We start from the raw sequence: 21843 nt of genomic DNA, 5'->3' as shown, positions 1-21843 counted from the left end.
AGTATAAATACATATTAATATAAATTTTATATATAATGTTTCTCAGAAGAACTCTGATACAGGTATTTTTCATATTTGTTTACCATTTATTTCCTCTTCTGATAAACATTTACTTATCTTTATTGCCCATTTTTCTATTGTGTTTATTTATTTATTTATTTATTTATTTTTTTGCAGTACGCGAGCCTCTCACTGCTGCAGCCTCTCCCGTCGCGGAGCACAGGCTCCAGACACGCAGGCCCAGCGGCCATGGCTCACAGGCCCAGCCGCTCCACGGCATGTGGGATCCTCCCGGACCGGGGCACGAACCCGTGTCCCCGCATCGGCAGGCAGACTCTCAACCACTGCGCCACCAGGGAAGCCCTATATTTTCTTTTATTGACATGTAGAATTTTTTTTTAATATTTTGGATACTAATTCCTTGTTGGGAAGCATATTATATATGTATTCCCCTAGTAAGTGGTCTGTCATTTTATTTGTGGGTACTTTTGGTAAAGAGAAGTTTTTCATTTAATGAAGCCAAATGTATCAGCTTTTTCCTTTAGAATTTCTGTTTTTTGTGCCTTAAGAAATCCTTTCCTACCCAAGGTCATACGATAGTTTGTCTTCCAAAAGTTTTTAAATTTTTTCTTTCACTTATCAGTTTTTAGTCAGTTGGAGTTAGCCATATTATTCTAGCCATAATTTCCAGTACAATCTTGAATAGAAGTGATTCTGGTATTGCTCCTAATCTCAAAGGGAAATTTTTCAATATTTCACCATGGAACATGATTGCTTTTGGTTTCTCTAGATAATCTTTAAGTTTGAGGAATTTGTATTCTATTCCTGTTTGCTATGAGTTTTTATTATGAATGGGTGTTAAATGTTATCAAATGCTTTTTCTGCATCTACTGAGATGACTTAAGTCCCATCTTCATGCCAGTCATCTCCAAATTTTTATCTCCACCTCAAATTTCTCTCCCGGGCTCCACACCTATACAAGCTATTGCTTGCTCAGAACTGCATTTGAATGTTACACACCAGATAATACTGTTTTGGGCCCAACACAAGGCCCATCATATGATACATTTCGTGGTACTGGCTGAGTAAATGCGGTGTCAATTTTAACTTGGCTAAACTTTTAACAGCTTTCAATACAGCTGTTTTGCTGGAAAGTTCTTTTGAATAGCTACTCTTCGCCAGGGGAACATTTTGACTTGGCTTAAAAAAAAATTAAGTAAACTTTCAGCTTTTTTATTAGCAGTATAATAATTTATTGAATGTTTACTTTCTCTCAGGCCCTTTATTGAAATAACTTTGTTTAACCCTAACAAACCCATGATATAGATTTTAAAGTTGGATGTTATTATCGATTTTAAAGTGGAAGATATTGAGGCCTAGAGAAGGGACTTGTATAGACAGTATGTAACGAATCTGGGATTCAAACCCAGGTTGACAGACCTTAGAGCAAACACAATGAATACTATATCTTAAGTATCATCAATACAAAAATAAAACCTATGAACTACTCATTTCCATCGCATTCCTAATGCTTACTGCATCACTGACCTCCTAACCTTAGGACAGAGATCAGGGTAAGAACAAAGTTTGGGAGATAAAAACAAAAACAACATAATTTTACTTTTTGACAGCTAGAAATCTGAAAGCATCACTCCCTTGTTTAAATATTTCAATGGATCCTCATTTCCCTTAAAATAAAATCCAAACTTCCTTAAATGTCTTACAATCATCTGGTCCTACTTAATGTGCTAGCCTTATATTGAATCACTACCCCTCTCAAACTCTACTCCTTATCTACTCCTTATCTACTCCTCTCAAACTCTACTCCTTACAAAATGCCCTAACTCTTGGCCATGCTTTTTCTTTTCTTTAGGACTTGATATATCTTGTTACTACCACTATGAATATTCCTCACGTCTCCCTTTCTCTCCCTTCCCCTAGTTAATTTCTCTCTCCCTGGTTTTCGGCTTAAATGAGTTTCTCTAAGAAGCCTTTCTGAATCTCTCAGGTGTGGAGTAGGTATCTTTCTTTTGGGCTCCCATAGCATTTTTTACTTTTTCCATTGCAACACTTATAGCACCTATCATCTGTATTTTAACTGCTTATATATCTGTATCTTCATTAGATTGTAGGCTTATTAGTAGCAAATAGCATGTAGCTGGCCTTGTTCGTAAAAAAGTCTCCAACATTTGGCAAAAAGCAGACCTTGCATATTTGTTAAGTGCATGAATATTTGTTTCTACATATTACCTTTATCAACTCCAATACAGTATTTTTCTAAGATTATTTTACCATCTGAACATAAACCAGTATGTTTAAAGTGCTCAAAAAGAAAAAACAATTACTCTCTTTACACTAACCTGATACATAACTCACTTCTTCTTTAAAAGAAAATATTTGCATACGTCAAATTAATGAATATTATATATCTAGCAGTAAGAGGTTCTCCTTGAGCAGTTCTTGCTTATAGATATCCCCAGGAGATAGATTTACATAACCATGTCTCCCAAAGAATAATCCTACAAAAATCACGATCTCCTTTTCTCTGACACAAATGTTTTCTCTTTCCAGTATCACCCGGATGTAATACTGTATTCGTTTTCCATTGCTGTGCAACAAATTAAATTGCTTAAAACAATCCCCATTTATTATCTCTCAGTTCTGTAGGTCAAAAGTTCCGGCAGGCTCAAATGCATTCTCTGCTTAGGGTCTCTCAAGGCCCAAAATCAAGGGCTTAGGCAGGCTGGGCTCTTCTCTGGAGGCTCTAAGAAAGAATGCACTTCCACTCATTAAGGCAGTTAGCAGAATTCAGTTTCTTGCAATTGTACAACTGAAGTCCCCATTTTCTCGCTGGCTGTCAGCTGGGGACCACACTCAGCATCTAGAGACTGCTCTAAAATCCTTGTATGTGGCCCCCCTGCATCTTCAGACCCAGCAACAGTGCATCAAACCCTTCTTGTGCTTCAGATCATCTGACTTCTCCCTCTGCTACTAGCTGGAGAAAACGCTCTGCTTTTAAAGGGCTAGTATGATGAGATATGGCTCACTGGGATAATCTCCCTTTTGATACCCCTAAGTCAACTGTGTAGTAACCTTAATTATATCTGCAAACATCCCCTTCTGTCATGTAATGTAACAGTCACACATGTGATACCTTATCACATTCACAGTTCCATGGATTAGAAATCTTGGGGGGCCATTTCTAAATTCTGCCCGCCACGACACCACTAATAATAGATATCACTTACTGTACCCTTACACATATGTCACACAAAATATCTTATTTCATACCACAGGTTTCAGAGCTCAAGCAAGGTGAGGAGGACATCTGCCCAGAAGGAAACCCCAGCACAGAGTCAGAACTCAGGCAAGGTGAGGAAGCCTTCTGGCCAGTGGAAGAGCCCAGTACAGAAGGATGGAGCTTATACTGGATGAGGTGGTTGTCTGCATGCGGGAGGGCACAGTCATCTGCAAGGGTGATGGGAGATTGATTACTTAAAGGAGGATTGTTCAAATAAGTAAATATATTAAGGACAATGAACACCAGGTTTCTCACTGTCAGAAAAAAAAAGTAACAAACATGGAATGGGAGAAAACTGGAAAGAACTCTACGGAGTTAGACTGCAATTTGATATATCAGTGTGAACTCATTCCTTTCAATAGACAGACACATATAGGTGTAAATATATGTGTGTACACACATACATACACTCATATATTCTCTTGCTCTGCCTACTAAGAGGAACTGACAGCAGTGATATCTCAGCGGCAATGAGTACATCTAGTTCCCAGATCTTGGCTTCTTAATAGTATTTTCCCCCAAAAGAAACTAGGCTTTATAAAAGTCATCTAGGGCTGCCATAACAAAATATCATAGACAACAGAAACTTAATTTACTCACAGATCTGGAAGTCAGAATTGCAAGATCAAGGCTCTAGTTGATCTGGCTTCTGCTGAGATCTCGCTTCCTGGCTTGTAGATGGCCACCTTCACCCTATGCCCTCACATGGCCTTTCCTTGGTGCTTGCACACATCTGGGTTGGGCTGGGGGTGAGGCACACAGCAGAAAGAGAGCTCTCTGGTGTCTTTTCTTCAATGGCAATAATCCTATCAGATCAGGGCCCCACCCTGATGACTTCCTTTAAATTTAATTACTTCCATAGAGACCCCGGCCACACTGGGGGTTAGGGCTTCAACATATGAATTTGGGGGAAAACAAGCATTCAGTCTCTCATGAAATGGATGATTCAAGAGCTAAAGCACAGAAAATAAAACAAGCTGCAACAGCGTATTGTGTCAAAAGCAAAGGGAAGTGCTCAGTGAATGACGGGGACATGTCAAAAGTACATAGGACCAGTAGACAAAATACAGAAGCAACCTAAGTGTCCATCAAAAGATGAATGGATAAAAAAGATGTGGTGTGTGTATATATATACAATGGAATATTAGCCATAAAAAATAATGAAATTTTGCCACTTGCAACAACATGGCTGGACCTGAAGGGTATTATGCTGAGTGAAATAAGTCAGAGAAAGACAAATACTGCATGTTATCACTTACATGTGGAATCTGAAAAATACAACAAAATATGATTATAACAAAACAGAAACAGACTCACTGATATAGAGAACAAACTAGAGATTACCAGTGGGGAGAGGGACACGGGAAAGGGCACAATGGGGGTAGAGGATGAAGAGGTACAAAGTACTATGGAAAAAATATATAAGGATACAATATATGACACAGGGAATATAGCCAATATTTTATAATAGCTTTAAATGGAGTATAATCTATAAAAATATTGAATCACTATGTTGTACCCTTGAAACTAACATAACATTGTAAATCAACTATACTTTAATTTTAAAAAAAAAAGGACCTTTCCCTTAAGTGTGTGCTAGAATTAGTGACTTGTTTCTAAAGAACAGTGAATGGGAAAAATATTATCTTTACAGAGGAGTGATGTGGCAGACATCATCTTAAGGAAATGATCAAGGTTAACAACACCAGTGAAAGTCATATTGATGTCATGTACCCCATGAAATGACATGATCAGAAGTGGACTTTGCCTCTGTGGAATTCTTCCCAAAATTCCGTAACCCTAATCTCCCATGAGAAAAACATCATACAAACCCGAGGGGTGTTCTAAAAAGTTTCTGACCAAACTATCAAGATCATGAAAAACAAGAAAAGACTGAGAAACTGATGCAGAATGGAAATTAAGGAGATGAGATGTGGTAACTAAATGCAATGTGGTACCCTGGACTGGATCCTGAAACAGGAAAAGGACATAAGTGAAAAAAACAAATCAAATCCAAAGTCTACAGTTCAGTTAATAATAATGTACCAATGTAATCTCTTAGTCTTGACTAGTGTACCTTGGTTACAAGATTTAACATTAGGGGAAACTGGGTAAAGAATATATAGGAACTCTATGTACTCTCCTTGTAACTTCTTTTGTAAATCTAAAATTATTCCAAAGCAAAAAGTTTATTTAAAAAGAGGACATAGGAGCCAGCTTAAAGAAGCTCCCACTGTCCAAACGTAAAACAATTAAAGCATCAAGGTAAGTAATGATAGTAATGGAGTATAAACCGTTGGACAACATAGGAAACCAAGAGTTTATTTTTGACATAAAATAATAAATCAATAAATTGAACACTAGAAAGGGAATACAGGCATACCTCAGAGACATTGTGGGTTTGGTTCCACGCCACTGCAATAAAGTGAATATCAAAATAAAGTGAGTCACACAAATTTTTTGGTTTCCCAGTGCATATGAAAGTTATGCTTATACTATACTCTAGTATATTAAGTGTGCAGTAGCATTATGTCTAAAACAAGTACATACCTTAATTAAAAAATACTTTATTGTTAAAAAATTGCTATCCGTCATCTGAGCTGTCAGCACATCATACTCTTTTTGCAATAGTAACAAAGATCACTGATCACAGATCACCATAACAAATATAATAATAATGAACACGTTGGAAATATTGTGAGAATTACCAAAATGTGACACAGAGACATGAAGTGAGCAAATGCTGTTGGAAAAATGGTGCCGACAGACTTGTTTGATGCAGGGTTGCCACAAACTTTCAATTTGTAAAAAATGCAATATCTGTGACAAGCAAATAAAGAAAAGCACACTAAAATGAGGTATGCCTGTAGAATATTTATACAGTCTTAACTAAAGTATCTCCTCTCAAAAATCCTTATTAATTACAAAGGGAAAAACTTTGCTTATAGAAGCCTGGCAGATACCACTTTAATAAAAGTCAATCAGAGGGATCAAAGTTAACTTTATCAGCAATGGGACAAATCTAAAACGTGCATCACCCCGTGATATTCCTGCCAAGGTTATGTAACTTGAGTCTAATTATGCAGAACTAATCTAATTATATAGAATGTCCAAATTGAAGGACACTCTATAAAGTAACTGGCCTGTAATCTTCAAAAGGGTCAAGGCTGGAAAAGACAAGTTATTCCAGACTGAAGACTAAAAAGACACAACAACTAAGTGCAATATATGATTCTGAACTGGATCCTTTCACTATAAAAGATATTAATGGGAAAACTGGCAAAACTTAAATGCGATCTGTAGATTTGACGGTAGTATTTTGAGTTTGATGGTAGTGATGTGTTTATGCTGGAGAAAGTCCATATTTGTAGAAAATACACAGTAAAGTACTCAGGTTGATAGAGAGTAGGTCAATGCTCACTCTCAAACAGTTTAGGGAAAAATAGTTCTTTGTACAGTACTTATGACCTTTCTGTAAGTTTGTGATTATTTCAAAATTTAAAATTTCCCAGATTCACATGTTCTTGTTTATTGCCATTACTTCTACTCTAGATCAGGATGCGAAAAACGAACAAGGTATAAACTCAGAGAGAAGGAGACTGATCTGAAGTCAAAAGCCAGCAGCTGAACTTGAGGGTAACAGAAGATCCAAAGTTCAGGAAATAAAGGCAAGCTGGGAACTAGGAGCAGATAATCACTGTAGTGGGTTAAGGGAAGATATAAAAACTGATTAGCTGGGGCAAAGCGGATAGGGTGGGGCGGGCTGGAGCTGGGTGAAAGGGGATGGCAGGAAAAGAGGCAAAGAATATGCGTGCAAATACAGGCTCAAACAAATACAGTGAATTCTAATGCTATCTTGGCATTCAGGTGGTAACAAAAGTTTAACAGAAACCTTCAAATTCACAAAGAAAATGTACAAGCATAAGGACGAAGGAAATCTAAAGATAATGAGAGTAAATAAGCACAAAATTAAGTGTCAAATGCCTAGAAAACAAGTTGAGAGACTCACACTAAGTTAGAGACTCAGAAATCGAACAAAAAAGGGAAACTTTTCATAGCAATAAATACTTATTGTGAATAGTCTTGATATGTTTTAAAGAGACAATTTCTTTACATTAACCTTGTTTTTTTTTTTGCGGTAGGCGGACCTCTCACTGTTGTGGCCTCTCCCGTTGCGGAGCACAGGCTCCGGACGCGCAGGCTCAGCGGCCATGGCTCACGGGCCCAGCCACTCCCGCAGCATGTGGGATCTTCCCGGACAGGGGCACGAACCCGTGTCCCCTGCATCAGCAGGCAGACTCTCAACCACTGTGCCACCAGGGAAGCCCTATATTAACCTTTGTATCAACAAATACTCATTGTGAATAGTCTTGATATGTTTTAAAATGACATTCTTTATATCAACCTTTGTAACAACACTTTAAGTGAGAAACATTACACTGTAATATCTTGGACTCTAAGAAAAAGAATTCTGTACATCCACCCTGTTTCAGGCACAATAGGTAAAGTGTTAGTAATACTGGGTGACCAGAGAACAATGAGCTTCTACATCAAACGTAAAGTGACACAGGTGACTTTCTTAGAAAGAAAATTAAGAAGTCGGATTTATTTTCTTGCCCAGAGACAGGATCATCCCACATATGCATAAATGTGGTCCACAGAAGTTTCTGCTGAAAACTCTTCTCAAGAAGCAGCTTTGGACCTGTTTAAATGGTCCATACTCAGGTGAAGTCCCAAACACATAATCAAAATTACACTGGCGTGGAAAGGTGCTTCTCAGTTTAGGTCTAAAATCTCCCAGAGCGAGATCAGGGGTAAATTACAAGAGATCCACAACCCCTTGAAATTACATGCAAATTTCTGTGTGCCTATGAACATTAGAACTTTTCTGGAGAGAGGGTTTATAGCTTTCAACTTACTCACATGCAATAAACAGTTGACTGATAGAATAATTATATGGGAACGGAGTTCACGGCCTAAAAAGCTAACACAGTCTTACAATGCAAAATTTGTTCATCTTACAAACTAATCCTGAAAGCCTGCCATGTGTCACACACATTAACAGAAGTACAGCATTTTAGAACAAATAGGTGGGTCATCTTCTGTTTTAAACTTCCCTGGGAACAGTGTGTCAGGTTCTAGGTTAAACACTGGGGACACAAAGGTAAATATTACATAATCCCTGTCCTTTGAAACACAATATAGAGTGTATGCAGGGGAATTACAATCATAATACAGTGTGGGATAAGAATATAAACTTCGGTATAAAAAAGACATTAGCTTTTCTCCACTCTACTACTACTAAGCTGAATGACTTTGGGCAAATTGCTTGACATTAATTTTGCATCTGTGTTTCCCTATCAGTAAAATGAGAATAAAAAAATCTGATCTCACAGCCTTGAAAAAAGGATTAAATATAATGTAAATGAAGCTCGGTGCCTGGCAACAGCAGGCATCTAATAAACAAAGGTTATTATTGTTATTATAGAAATCCAGAGAAAAGAGAATTTGCTCTGGCTGAGGGATTACAAGGAGATCTCAACTAGACTACCATACTCGATTTCGGGCGCCACATTTTAAGAGATGCAATGACAAAATGATAGTGGCGTGCGTTCAGAGAAAAATAAACAAGATGGTGAGGAAACTCAGACTCATGTCCTAAATGTAGTGGTTTGAAGGAGGTGAAGTTATAAGTTAAAAAAGAGAATACCATAATTTCTCTATGCTACTAGAGGGGAGAAGTTGGATCAAGAAATCAAAATTTCAGGGAAATAAATTTTACATATTTAATATAAATAAGACATTTATAACAAAAGCTGTCTGAAGATGGAGTAGGATACCTTACAAAACAGTGATTTCTTTGAAACTAAAGGTGTTAAAAATGTGCTAGAAACCATGTGTTCAGGACCCTGTAAATTGTGTTCATGTCTTAAGCAAAAGGGTTGGATAAAATGTCTTCTACCATCCTTTTCAATAATAAAATTTCATGATTTTTTAACTAAAATTCTGTATTATTTAGGATAGTACTGGTTGGTAATAACATAAGACCCAACTTGAAATAAATGAAAAATAAAGGGAAGTTAGGGTCTTGCATAACTAAGAAATGCAAAGGTAGGTCAGGCTTCATATATAGTTTGATCAGGGCTCTAGCTCAGCCTCTATTTTTCCTCCCTCCCTCCCTCCCTCCCTCCCTTCCTTCCTTTCTTCCTTTCTTTCCAGGTCAATCCTGCTTTGGATGTCTGCTCTGTCCTCAGAATGTCAGCTACAATCTGAGCAATGTATCTCTGCATTCATATCCCGTGGGAAGAAAGAATTACCTTAACAACCAAAGTCCTAAGCTTCTTTATTATACTAGGCTGAAATAATCATTGTGGCCAAGGGACTACCATGTGCTGACTGGCTTACACCCAGGTTATTGCCCATCCTTTAACCAATTCCAATGGCAAAAGAGAAGAATTCTGTTTGTTGGTTTATGTCTCTTCTACAGATAGGGACAGAAAGCAAATCCACTCAAACCATGCAGTCCCTAAATAATGGAGGGCAGGTCCTCAAAGGAAAATCTGGGTGCTACTAGGAAAGACAAGAGGAAGAACGGAGACTGAGTAGGCAACAGCGTCAGGGTCTCAGCAAGAAACAGATGGCACACTCAAAGACTAAGTAACTGGAGAGAATTTTTTAAAGAGACTATCTACAAAAGTTTACAGAAAGCCCATGGTTAGCAACAGTCAGTCCCCTACAACCCCTAGGCCTAATAAAGGCAAGGGGAATGATTACAACAACCCAGAGAGCTTAGTTGCATGGAGGGTTCCATTGGAAAGAAACTGTGACCTTTGAAAGAGGAAACAGCCAAGCCACAGTAACCTCACAGAGATGGAGCTGGGTGAATAAATGCCCCAATCTCTCTCTCCTCTGCCCTTTGATCTCCCACCAGTGGCTCTGGCCAAATGCAATCAGAAATCAGAGAATAAGAGAGCCCCGTTAGTGCTTTTCACAGTACAGTCGGCCTCCGAGGACACAAAGCAGGTAAGAAGGGTGGAGAAAGGTCTGGAGGAAAAAAATGGAAGACATTCAGTATAGCAACCAAAGACAATCCTCTGCAGAAAATCATGAGCCAAAACAGCTAATACAGACAAGTGTTCTAGGCGGTCTGATGCCCCCACTTCTCACTCAGTACCCCTCAGTGCACACTATCACCTCCGACTGAGGCGACTGCCTCTTAGGCAAACAAAGTAAAAACAGAGCCAGGGTTTCTAATAAGCAATTATAGATATTTAAATTTATAGATGATTTTGTTTTCTTTCTTTATGTCTTAACATTCTTTCATCAGCCTGTTTCTGCTGGGCTAAGCAGAGCTAAGCATAAAGCTTTTTGCCCACAGATCAGAGATGAGCCCTGGAGACCCTAAGGGTCACTGGCTATAAGGTAGGGAGACGTCTTTGGACTGTTTAACACTCAGCATTGTGATGCAAACCACAAAACACTCCTCTTCTCAAATGTGTTTTCAGAGCAAGAACAAGCATTGCTGAAACACTTTTTAAAGAATTTCTGCCAAGACTAGAAATTCACTGAGCCAGTGGTGGCCCAGAAATGTAGAAATATATTCCTTTAGCAGCTTTCAGTGTTCTTGTTACACTGGGAATAGGATAATAAAATACACAGAAGAGACACAGAACCCGTAAGTTAATTCTGATTAACTACACTAAAAAAGAAAACATAATAGATAACTTTTAAGTAGTACAAACTACTACACTAAGAAAAGTAACTTTTGGAAGTAAGCAAAATGACATTCTCAATAAGAAAAAGAATGATTTCATAATGCAAAAACATCCCAGTACTGTCAGTTTAAAAAGAGGCAATAATTACTGAATATACTGTTAGAGAAAACAAATCATGTATATTTTTAAATCCCACAGTTAAAGAACACAAAGCATGTGAGAAAATTCTATTGGTTTTTTAATAACAAAAGAAAAATGGGAATAAATAGATTTTAAAAGGAAAATCAACCAGAGTTTCCTACATTTGGTGGTTTGTTATTCTAAAAAGTGCTGTGCTTTCAAATGGGCCTCTATGAATTAACCATCAAGCTTCTCAACTAACTACCCTAATAGAGTACTTTGAAATGAAAGTTAATAACACCCAAAGTGAGACAATAGAATGTTTCTTCTATTTAGCCCTAAGCACTTCACATTTTCTTCTAATTACACAATAAAATCTCTTTCAGATTTTGAAATAAATACAACAAAAACAAAATACAGGTACATGCATACGATATGTAAAAAAACAACTGAGTGAACTCAAACAATATAGTAAATAAATGTCATTATTTCTCCAATTTGAAACCCCAGTAGCAATGCTACTGAAACAGAATCAGGTTAACCATAAAATATAAACAATTTATAGAAATACAATTAAAAACCACATATTAGGGCATTACCTTAACTAATCAAAATTCTAAAGTCAGAGTTGCAAAAGACTATTCACACATATAGACACACACATATACACGATAGCTACAATGAATAAGAACCAGTGTTCACAGCACTGTTATTATTCACTATAAATAATTCTAATTGTTATAAATATTATTCATGATAAATTAATCACTATAATAACATTCCAAAACACTAACAAAGACAAACACCAAATCACAGTGGCATGAAGTACTCAAGGATGGAGGTAGCTTTAAAACATTAGAGTAGAATCCAATGTAGAACCAATAAAAAATGAGACTAGAAATGTAGGCAGGGGCCAAGTCACAAAAAGCCTAGAGTCTAGGGCTCCTCTGGTGGCGCAGTGGCTGAGAGTCCTCCTGACGATGCAGGGGACACGGGTTCGTGCCCCGGTCCGGGAAGATCCCACATGCCGCGGAGCAGCTGGGCCCGTGAGCCATGGCCGCCGAGCCTGCGCGTCCGGAGCCTGTGCTCCGCAACGGGAGAGGCCACAACAGGAAGAGGCCCGCGTACCACCAAAAAAAAAAAAAAAAAAAAAAAGCCTAGAGTCTTAGAATTCTATCCTAGTATGTCATGCTTCTCAGGTGAGGTCTGAGTACTCCATGGTAATACAGGAGTATGGAAAAATCATAGGATAATTGTGGTGCATCTTCCATAAGTGTCACGTTTATGTAAAAAATTTGGAGGGAAGTTAAATGAGTTTGTCACTGTTTTTATATTAAATCCAATTTTCCTAGAGCATAAAATTAATGTGAATTTTTCAGACAGAACATGAAGCTTCAAAGCAATTTCACTCTTGCCATAGGCTAATTCAGGTTCACTATTCCTTACAATTTGAGGAGAAGAGACAAATGAGGGAGAATTTGAGGGAAAGTTTGAGAAGCACTGCTGAGAATGTGGAGCCAAAGATTTTTGTTGTTGTTGTTTTCTCTTGTTTTGAATAGGGGAGTGATATCAGATTTGTGCCTTGGGAAGCTCTCTCAGGGAAACAGTAAGCAGGATGGGCTAAAAAATAAGAGCACAATAATGAGGGTAAGTGACAAGCAGAAAGGTTGTAACTCTGCAAGAGATGAAAAGGATATGAACCAGAGTTGAAGCTACGAGAACACAGAGGGCTGGGAGGATTCCGGAAAGCATAGGATGATCACCAGACAGCGCCTGACAGATGCCATAGTAACTATTCTTTTGAGCACTTATTAGTATAAAGGCGTTCATTTTTTTAGAGTTAGTATTTCTACTACTGTAAGGTATTTGACATTTGTACCTTTAAAAGCTCTCACTTAAAAATAATACCTTCATGAGAGAGTGGCACGGACATATATACACCACCAAATGTACAATAGATAGCTAGTGGGAAGCAGCCGCATAGCACAGGGAGATCAGCTCGGTGCTTTGTGACCACCTAGAGGGGTGGGATAGGGAGGGTGGGAGGGAGACGCAAGAGGGAGGGGATATGGGGATATATGTATGCATATGGCTGATTCACTTTGTTATAAAGCAGAAACTAACACATCATTGTAAAGCAATTATACTCCAATAAAGATGTTAAAAAAAAATAATACCTTTAGTGTGCCTTCTAATCATAGGAAATGTAAAGTTGTGGGATGCTATTTGGTATATGCTGTTATACCAAAAATTAAACAAAATATGAGTAAGACTTATGAAAACTATGTTTAATAAAGAAAACACCCATGTTTTAAAAATGTTAAGAAAAAATTATTGGGTTCCTACTGATCAATCATCAACATAGCTTTTCTAGAAACATAACTATACAGTTTGAGAACCAGAGTTAGGAATGACTTTGATCCTTAATGTGATATTCCAGAATAAATGAACACAGACTCTTCTAGAAAAGAACAAGAATTTGGGTATTTAAAATATCTGATTACTTAGAAACTGAACAAAAAGTAGTAACTTTTTTTTTTTTTTTTACCATGTTAGTCATTTCATAAGGAGGAAACAGGAGTTTATCCAGCTGATACTGGCTAAAAGATACAAAATAAGATTAAACTTAATTCTTCACTAGTAAGTTGACAGTAAAATGCAGCCACTAGGTAAAAACAGAATTATAATTGTTAAGGTAAATAAAAGATAAAACAAACAAAAAATCCTAGCAGAATATATTCAAGAAAATATTACAACTTGAGAAGTAGATCAAGTAAATATTAATTTTATTGGACTAATAAAAATAGCAACTCAGTTTAAATAATCTGAAGAAACGAGTGTCTTTTAATTGCTTTTAGAAATTAGCACACTTCGGTCTATTCTACTTATTCGTGTAACACAGACCATTGATATTTATAATATGATTGTGATCAGAAAACTTAGGAAAGGTACAAGCACTGAAGACAATAGAGAAAAGAAAAACACTACTCAAACAAATGTTATCTGTAATCAAACACTGATCTGTTTAAATTTTAAAACTACATTATCAGAAATATTTAAAATAATATTTTGTTATGGAAATCATCATAGAAAAAAACAAAGGCTAGGACAAGTCTGGAAACTAGTCTCTAGGTCCTAACAACTTTTAGTTATTTATTTTTTGCTTATAGACGAAACTCTTCAGCTCTCAAAAAGCATGGCATAAAAATTTAAGATACTTTACTTGGCAGTAAAAGACCCAACTAGACATACAGATCTTAAACCAACTTTATTTGATAGTCTATGCTTGCTACCTTACAGAAAAATCCTAAAATTTAGGTGAAACATAAATTCATAACAGAGAAAGAATATCTCAAAAATACAAATCAGTGTAATTTTCATAAAACCTCTCTCCATCACTAACAACAGGTAATTAACTGTTCCTTTTATTAGACTCTTTAATATATTTTTTCAAGTCTCTTGAGAAGGGAATGAGAAAGATACCAACACCAAAGGAAGAATAGACAGAACTATCTAAAATTTTTGGTCCAAATATTTTGAAAATTAATGCAAAGAAATGTGATAACAAAAATAGTTGACATTCTACAAAGGAAATTAAGACACTTCTCCACCTCTCTTCTAGATGATCTACACACATAGCTGCTATTTCTTCAATTTTTTTTTTTAATTCCATCTGCCTTTTCCAAGCCTCCCTCTTTCTGTGCTCACTTGCTGTCCTATACTTGCGTGGGCACGGGAAAGTTGCTTCTATGAAATCAGTCCATTGCAGGTGTCCTTATAGCATTACAGAACATCACCTGCCTGAGGGGAAGTGGACAACCATGGAAAGAGCTGAAAGAGGGATGAGATGTACAAACACTAACAGAGACTTTTTTACATTGTTTTTGAAACAAAATGGCCCTTCATGTATATGGGTTATAAGGTTACATGCTCACATTTATTGTGAGTGGCTATGTAAGGTCTAGTTACATAGTAATGAGGCATTGGTCTCAATATTTAACGGATCTAATGGAAGAACCGCTGCAGTTATCAACAGGCAGCTCCCCTGCAATTCCATGCATCCCACTACAGGAGGAACTACACGAAGTGCCCCAAATCTGCAACCACCAGGACAGACCACCCTCCCCATCCCCACAAAATATAGAAATTCCAATTAAATGTGAAAGATACGTGAACATCTAGACAAGAAACCCTTAATAGTCAAAGAAATTCGATTTTTTTTGGTAAAAAAAAAAATACATACGCACAGGAAAAGAAAGATAATACTCTACGTTAACAATGGTTATCTTTAAGTATCAAAAATACAGATGATTTCTATTCCTCCCTTTGCGCTTCTCTGTGTTTTCTAGCTTTCCTATAATGAGCACGTAACTTTGGTAATCGAGGATAAAAAAAAAAAGTCAAATAGATGCAGAGCTTAAAGCAACAGTTAATCTGGATCAAAGACACAGAGTAGCCTATCTTTAAGCCTCCTCGGAGTCGCTAAGGAACAAATCCTCCAGTACTCGGCAGGGAGAAGACGGCTGCAAGGCTCCCCAAACCGCAGCGATAACCTCTCTATTCCAGGGTCTTAGCAAACTGAGGGGACAGAGTTGTTTCATACAAACTTGGTCAAGTGCTCCTGCAACAGCAAAACTCACTCCCAGCTTTCCCGTGACCCCGCCCCCCAAGGCACATCCAAGTCGCGAGGACCCCGTTGAGACCCTGCGCCAGTCTCAGGGTGCTCCCGAAGACTTGTCCCCCACCCCCAAGCTGTGCTCCGCAGCTCACCTCCGCTCTCCTTCACTTACTTCCCCGACCCCTTCCCCCAGTACACCACCCTGGGCCATGAGGGGAAGGAAGGAACCAGCCGAACTTAGAGACAACGCTCCAGATTCCCGTGACCTTGGACAAGCTCATTCGCCTCTCCGAGCCTCAGTTTCCTAATGTGCCTCCTTCGCGGGATGACCGCGGACTCACAAACCCCGGGGGCTCTTTAAAAGCCAAGGACCGTTCTCGTAACTCTGCACGACCCCCTCCTCCCCCGGACCGCTCCCAGGCGCCGGGCACCAGCCTGGACACCGGGGGATGGGGGCGGGAGGGCGTGGGCAGCTTCTCTCTAAAGCTCCTGCCCCGTAGCCCCCGGGACGCGTCGCCTCGCAGCCCGTCCCCACACCTGGCAGTTGCTGTCCTGGGGCAGGTTTTTCACCAGGATTTTTCTGCGGTTGCTCAGCTCCCGGCGCATCCGCTGCAGCCGCGCGGCGACCTCCTCCGGGTGCAGCGCGGCGGGCGCCGGGCCCCGGGCGTCGTTGCGCGCCTCGGCGGAGGGGTCCGGCCCGCGCGGCCCCGACTCCGGCTCGGGCCCCGCCGCGCCGCCCAGGCCCGCGCCCCCCTCGCCGCCGGCTCCCGCTGCCGCCGTCGCCATCTTCCCGGGCGCCCGCGGCTGCGGGCTCCTCGGAGGCTCGAGGGGAAGGGAGAGAGAGAGCCCGAGGAGGCCCGGGCGGGGGCGAGGCGGGCCGAGGCCGCGGAGTGGGTGGGGGGAGGGGGAGGGAGGCGGCGCCGCAGCCAGCAGCCGGCGGGCGGGAAGAGGAAACCTGAGCGCCGAGGAGGAGCTCAGAACCACCTCGCGGGAACCTCCCCCTCGGGCCCCCGGGCCCCGCGCACCGGCGCGCCGGCCCCGCCCGCGGGGACCTCTACGCCGCCCCCCGGACACCTGTGCCGGCGCGGGCGGGCAGGCGAGCTCCCCTCCCTGCAAGGCCCTAGCGAAAGCCCAGGTTTGGGCTCTGGAGATGCGGCCCTTTGGCACCGGCTTTCCCGGGGGCACTCGGGCCCCAGGCGTCGGTCCCCGCGCGGCCTCCCCACGTGACACCGCAGCTGTCCCCAAGCTCCCCTCGAAACTCCCGCGCTGGGGCGGCTCCGGGGCTGCAGACGCGAATTCAGCCTCCCCAAACCCGGGGAGGCCCCTGCCCGCTCCGGACGGTGACCCTTCTTCTCTGCTCAAGATGTGCTCGTCTGGCAGAGAAGTTTGAGTTTGCCATGAAAAATAAAATTTGAGGTTTTCTAGGGAGTACAAAAAGGCAAGAATTCTGGAGGCAATTTTATATATTTGAAAAAACCTGATCGCAAAGTATTTTCCTGTGTCTACAAGAAAGCCTGTGCCCTTGACCCGTCCCTCCGTTTCTTTTGTACGTTTCCTAAAATGTAAAACCTTGATGCTTGTATATGCAGCATATAAAGGGGTGCCGAAACAAAGACTAAAATGGAACAGGAACTGTGACAGAGGGTTGGCGTTAACGCTACTTGGAACATTATTTTAATTGAAACGTTGAGGGAGAGTTACACTGTAGAGCTAAGTCACAGTGATGTTATCAGATCAAACAATTGAGCAGCCTTTGACTGGCACCAGCCCAAATGACTATGAGTAAAGAGAAACATGCATCTTAAGTGTGTAGCATGCAAATACACCCTCAAAAAAAAAAAAAAAGCCTGTTTAACAGGTTATTCCGTTGGGGGAAAATATTTTCAGTAAATGTCACCAAAAAGTAAAACCAAAAAAGATTTTTAAAAAACATACTATGTATTCAGTACCTACCTTGTGCCCCCATGTACTTCTAAGTACATTATAAATGTTTCATTTACTCTTCACAATAATTCAATTAGGTAGTTTTTATTTTCTTCACTTTACAAGTGAAGAAATAGAGGCAGGTTGCTTAATTCTAAAGCCCAACGCTCTTCATAACGTAAAAAGACTCATCTGTCACCTCTCCATCACAAAATAATGACTGCTGATATTCCTGCACTTATTCTCTGCCAACAGATACTTGTTATCATTAAAATGATTCTGCACTGCACCCATGTTCATACGAGCACTATTGTCAATAGCCAAAGGGTAGAAACCACCTGAAAGGTCCATCTACCAATGAATAAACTATAGTATACGCATACAATGGAGTATTGTTCAGCTATATAAAAAAAAAAATCAAGTACTGATACAAGGTGGATAAATCTCCAAAACATTATGCTAAATGAAAGAAATCAGACACAAAAGGTCACGTGTTACATGATTCCATTTACATGAAATATTCGCAAATAAGTAAATCCATAGAGACAGAACATAGGCTGGTAGTTACCAGGGATTGGGGGAGGGGGGAATGGGAAGCACCTGCCTAATGGATACAGGTTTCGTTTTGGGGTGATGAAAATGTTTCGGAATTGGACAGAGGTGGCAGTTGCCCAATATTGTGAAAGTAGACTAAGTAGACACTGAATAGTTCAGTGTAAAATGGTTAATTATGTCACATGAGTTTCATCTCATAAAAAAATGTAAATGATATTCTACAGTGCACAGCTTTATTACTTGCTTTTTACAGCATATTTTCAGAGCCTCTTTCTATGCCAAATAACTGAACATCATTATTTTTCATGGCTGCATATTATTGTATTGTGATAATTACCATAATTTACATAACTAATTGCCTATTATTAGACATCTTTATTGTACACCACACTGAGATTAATACCCTTGTGTCCATATTTGCGTATTTGTAATTCTTCCATAAAGAACTAGAAGCAAAATGTCTTCACAAGAAAAAGTATATATGAAGATTTTTGATGTGTATTTCCAAACTACCTTCCTCAGTTTTCCCCATCACAAACATTGCTTGTTTCCCTGCTTGCATCTATGATAATTTGATATCAAAATAATATTTTTTTTAATTTTATTTTATTTTTGGCTGTGTTGGGTCTTTGTTGCTATGTGCACACTTCTCATTGTGGTGGCTTCTCTCGTTGAGGAGCACAGGCTCTAGGCTCGAGGACTTCAGTAGTCGTGGCACGCGGGCTCAGTAGTTGTGGCTCACGGGCTTAGTTGCTCTGCGGCATGTGGGATCTTACCAGACCGGGGATTGAACCCGTGTCCCCTGCATTGGGAGGTGGATTCTCAACCACTGCGCCACCAGGGAAGTCCCAAAATAATGTCTTATTTTGGTTTTAAATTTTGTTCCTTGTGGGACCTTAGCTCCCCCACCAGGGACTGTTGAACCCAGTCCCTTGGTAGTGAGAGTGCAGAGTACTAACCACTGGATGGCCAGGGAATTCCTAAATTTTATTCCTTTGATTAAAAGTTATGAGTTGTGGGCTTCCCTGGTGGCGCAGTGGTTGAGAGTCCGCCTGCCGATGCAGGGGACAGGGGTTTGTGCCCCGGTCCGGGAAGATCCCACATGCCGTGGAGCGGCTGGGCTCGTGAGCCATGGCCACTGAGCCTGCGTGTCCGGAGCCTGTGCTCCGCAACAGGAGAAGCCACAACAGTGAGAGGCCCGCGTACAGCAAAGAATAAAAATAAATAAAAATAAGAAATAAAAAAATAAAAGTTATGAGATGTGAGCGCCAATCAAGCGCTGTTTTGTAGAGCTGAGAGACTTTGAGAAGTATATTCTTTAAAGTGGGCAAGAAGCATGAATAGGCTTAGCATATGCTCTGACCTTGAGTCAGTCATTAAGTCTGAGAACATATATTTATCTAAATGAGTACCGTTTTCTTGACAAACGTTTTGAAATGTCTCTTGTGTGCTGGACAATATATATAAAGGCACTAAGAACACAGCAATAATAAAATAAAGTTTCTGTATGATAGGGGCTCAGTCTTGTTCGGAAAAATTACACAAGAATTATAATTAAATGTGATAAATATGCAAAAAAACATCAGGAGCAGCTGGAAAACAGTGATCTGGGTCTGATTTTAGTGATTTTGCTTTTGCTGAAAATATTTCTCAAATTGCTTTTTTGGTATTGACTTCAGAAGTTATGGAAAATACTTTTGCATAGTTTCTGTGGTAATGAATGTTCACCACTTAGAGATGGGTTTGATTTTTTGAACTACTTAAAATTATTTGAAGCCAAGTCTGGTGAATGAATCAGGTGTTGATGATGCTCTTGGGATTATAATTATGTAATTGTTTTTTTTTTGTCCCAAGTGGGATATGATTTCAATGTTATCATGTTATTAAACCAACTTTATTAAGTGGCTACTTGGAATTGATTCCACTCCTTGAACGATATTACTGTGTCCTGTAAGGTGGTGGCTTTAAAACTTTTTTGACCCAAACCAGTAGGAAATATATACCATAGTGGGAAATATATTTTATATTACAAGCCAGTAAACATACATACATACAACTGAAACAGAGATTTCACAGAACAATATACCCTTCCATGATGCAGCATACTGTAGTATTTTTTTTTTTTTTTTTTTTTGCGGTACGCGGGCCTCTCACTGTTGTGGCCTCTCCCATTGCGGAGCACAGGCTCTGGACGCGCAGGCTCAGCAGGCAGAGCCGCTCCGCGGCATGTGGGATCTTCCCGGACCGGGGCACGAACCTGTGTCCCCTGCATCGGCAGGCAGACTCTCAACCGCTGCGCCACCAGGGAAGCCCCTGTAGTATTTTTTTAATTGTATTCTATTTCATTTTTTACAAAATTGCTGGGGGGGGGGGCAGGTGACACTAAATTGATTTCATGTGCCACTAATGAGTCCTAACTGATATTTTGATAAACGCTGCTCCAGGTTTCAAATCAACTATCTTTCCTCATTACTTTGACTCAATTGTTTGCCAGAAATTCAGGGAAGTAATAGAATCTGTTGATTTTTAATTATTTAACTGAATTGATTATTAGTGGCACATAAAAGAAACAGATGGAAATTGCAAAGATTTGGAAATGCTGCTATAATTCCAAAGAGTTCCTCTCATTCCAGGTTTTAGCCTGATTTTAAATAGCACCTTCTGTGGTAAATTTAAGGAACATTCTAATCTGAACCTGCAGTGGAGTACAATTATCAAGCTGCAACGTATTTACCAATGCCCACAGGTAATTATCATGAGCTACATAATTACCTTGTTCTTAAAACAGGAGCTATGTGCTCGCTTTTGCCTTTATTTTCAAAATTATTGGTGGTTATTTCTGTCTATTTTTAAATCTGATTTCAAGTCACTGCTTTAGTATGGCAAAAAAGGCAATCTCATGTAGAAGAGGAGTATCAGAGGCTCTTAAGCAGGGAAATTACATGATCAGACTTAGCTTTTTAAAAAATAATTCTGACAATAAAGGAGAGAATAAATTTAGCAGGTCTTATGTCAGGGAGAGCAACTGGAAATCTTTTGAGACAAAGTGAAAACATTTGAGGGCTTATATTGGAGAATAATAATAACAATAACAAGTAGATTAAGCTTTCCATAGGTTACCTAAGTGACCTATGTGTATTAAGCGTATAGAGCTTTACATGGGTTACCTAAGCTTTTATTCTTTTTTCCTTTGTATTTTTTAATTTTAAAACCAATAATCAACTTGTGATATAGGTAGTACATACCTATTAATTAATGAGGAATGAAAGGCAGAGAGGGTCACCTGTCCAAAGTCACACAGTAGGCAGGGACCCCAGGATTCTAATGCAAAATCCATCAGCTTTGGAGCCCAGGTATGTAAACTGGTGTAACTGTAGCTGGAGAAGGGGCTGGATTTTTAAGACTTTTCTGAGAGAAACACAGTGGAGCAAAGTAGAAGCAGGATCCAGCGACGGAGAGAGCAGGATCTGGAGTTAAAATACCTGGATTCAATTCTGTGTAACTAGAGTGAGCTATTTAAAGCATGAGAGAACAATTCAAATATGCCAAGCCTCCGGCTCTTCATCTCTAAAACAGAGATAATAACAGCCCCCCATAAGGCTATTCTTAAA

At 39.7% G+C, this 21843-nt stretch overlaps 1 protein-coding gene across 1 annotated transcript in view; it reads right to left on the bottom strand.

Annotated features, from left to right (window-relative positions):
* The window catches only part of RAVER2 (ribonucleoprotein, PTB binding 2), a 104175-nt gene extending 87528 nt beyond the window's left edge, over positions 1 to 16647 (bottom strand). The window contains exon 1 of the mRNA XM_079939200.1: positions 16292 to 16647. Coding sequence (XP_079795326.1) covers positions 16292 to 16540 — 249 coding nt within the window. The 5' untranslated portion in view covers positions 16541 to 16647. The remainder of the gene's footprint in view (positions 1 to 16291) is intronic.
* Positions 16648 to 21843: the final 5196 nt, after the last annotated feature.

Source organism: Stenella coeruleoalba (assembly GCF_951394435.1).
Source record: "Stenella coeruleoalba genome assembly, chromosome: 1".
NCBI lineage: Eukaryota > Metazoa > Chordata > Mammalia > Artiodactyla > Delphinidae > Stenella > Stenella coeruleoalba.
The sequence above is the reverse complement of the archived record's forward strand: the minus strand, read 5'-3'. Positions and strand labels throughout refer to the sequence as shown.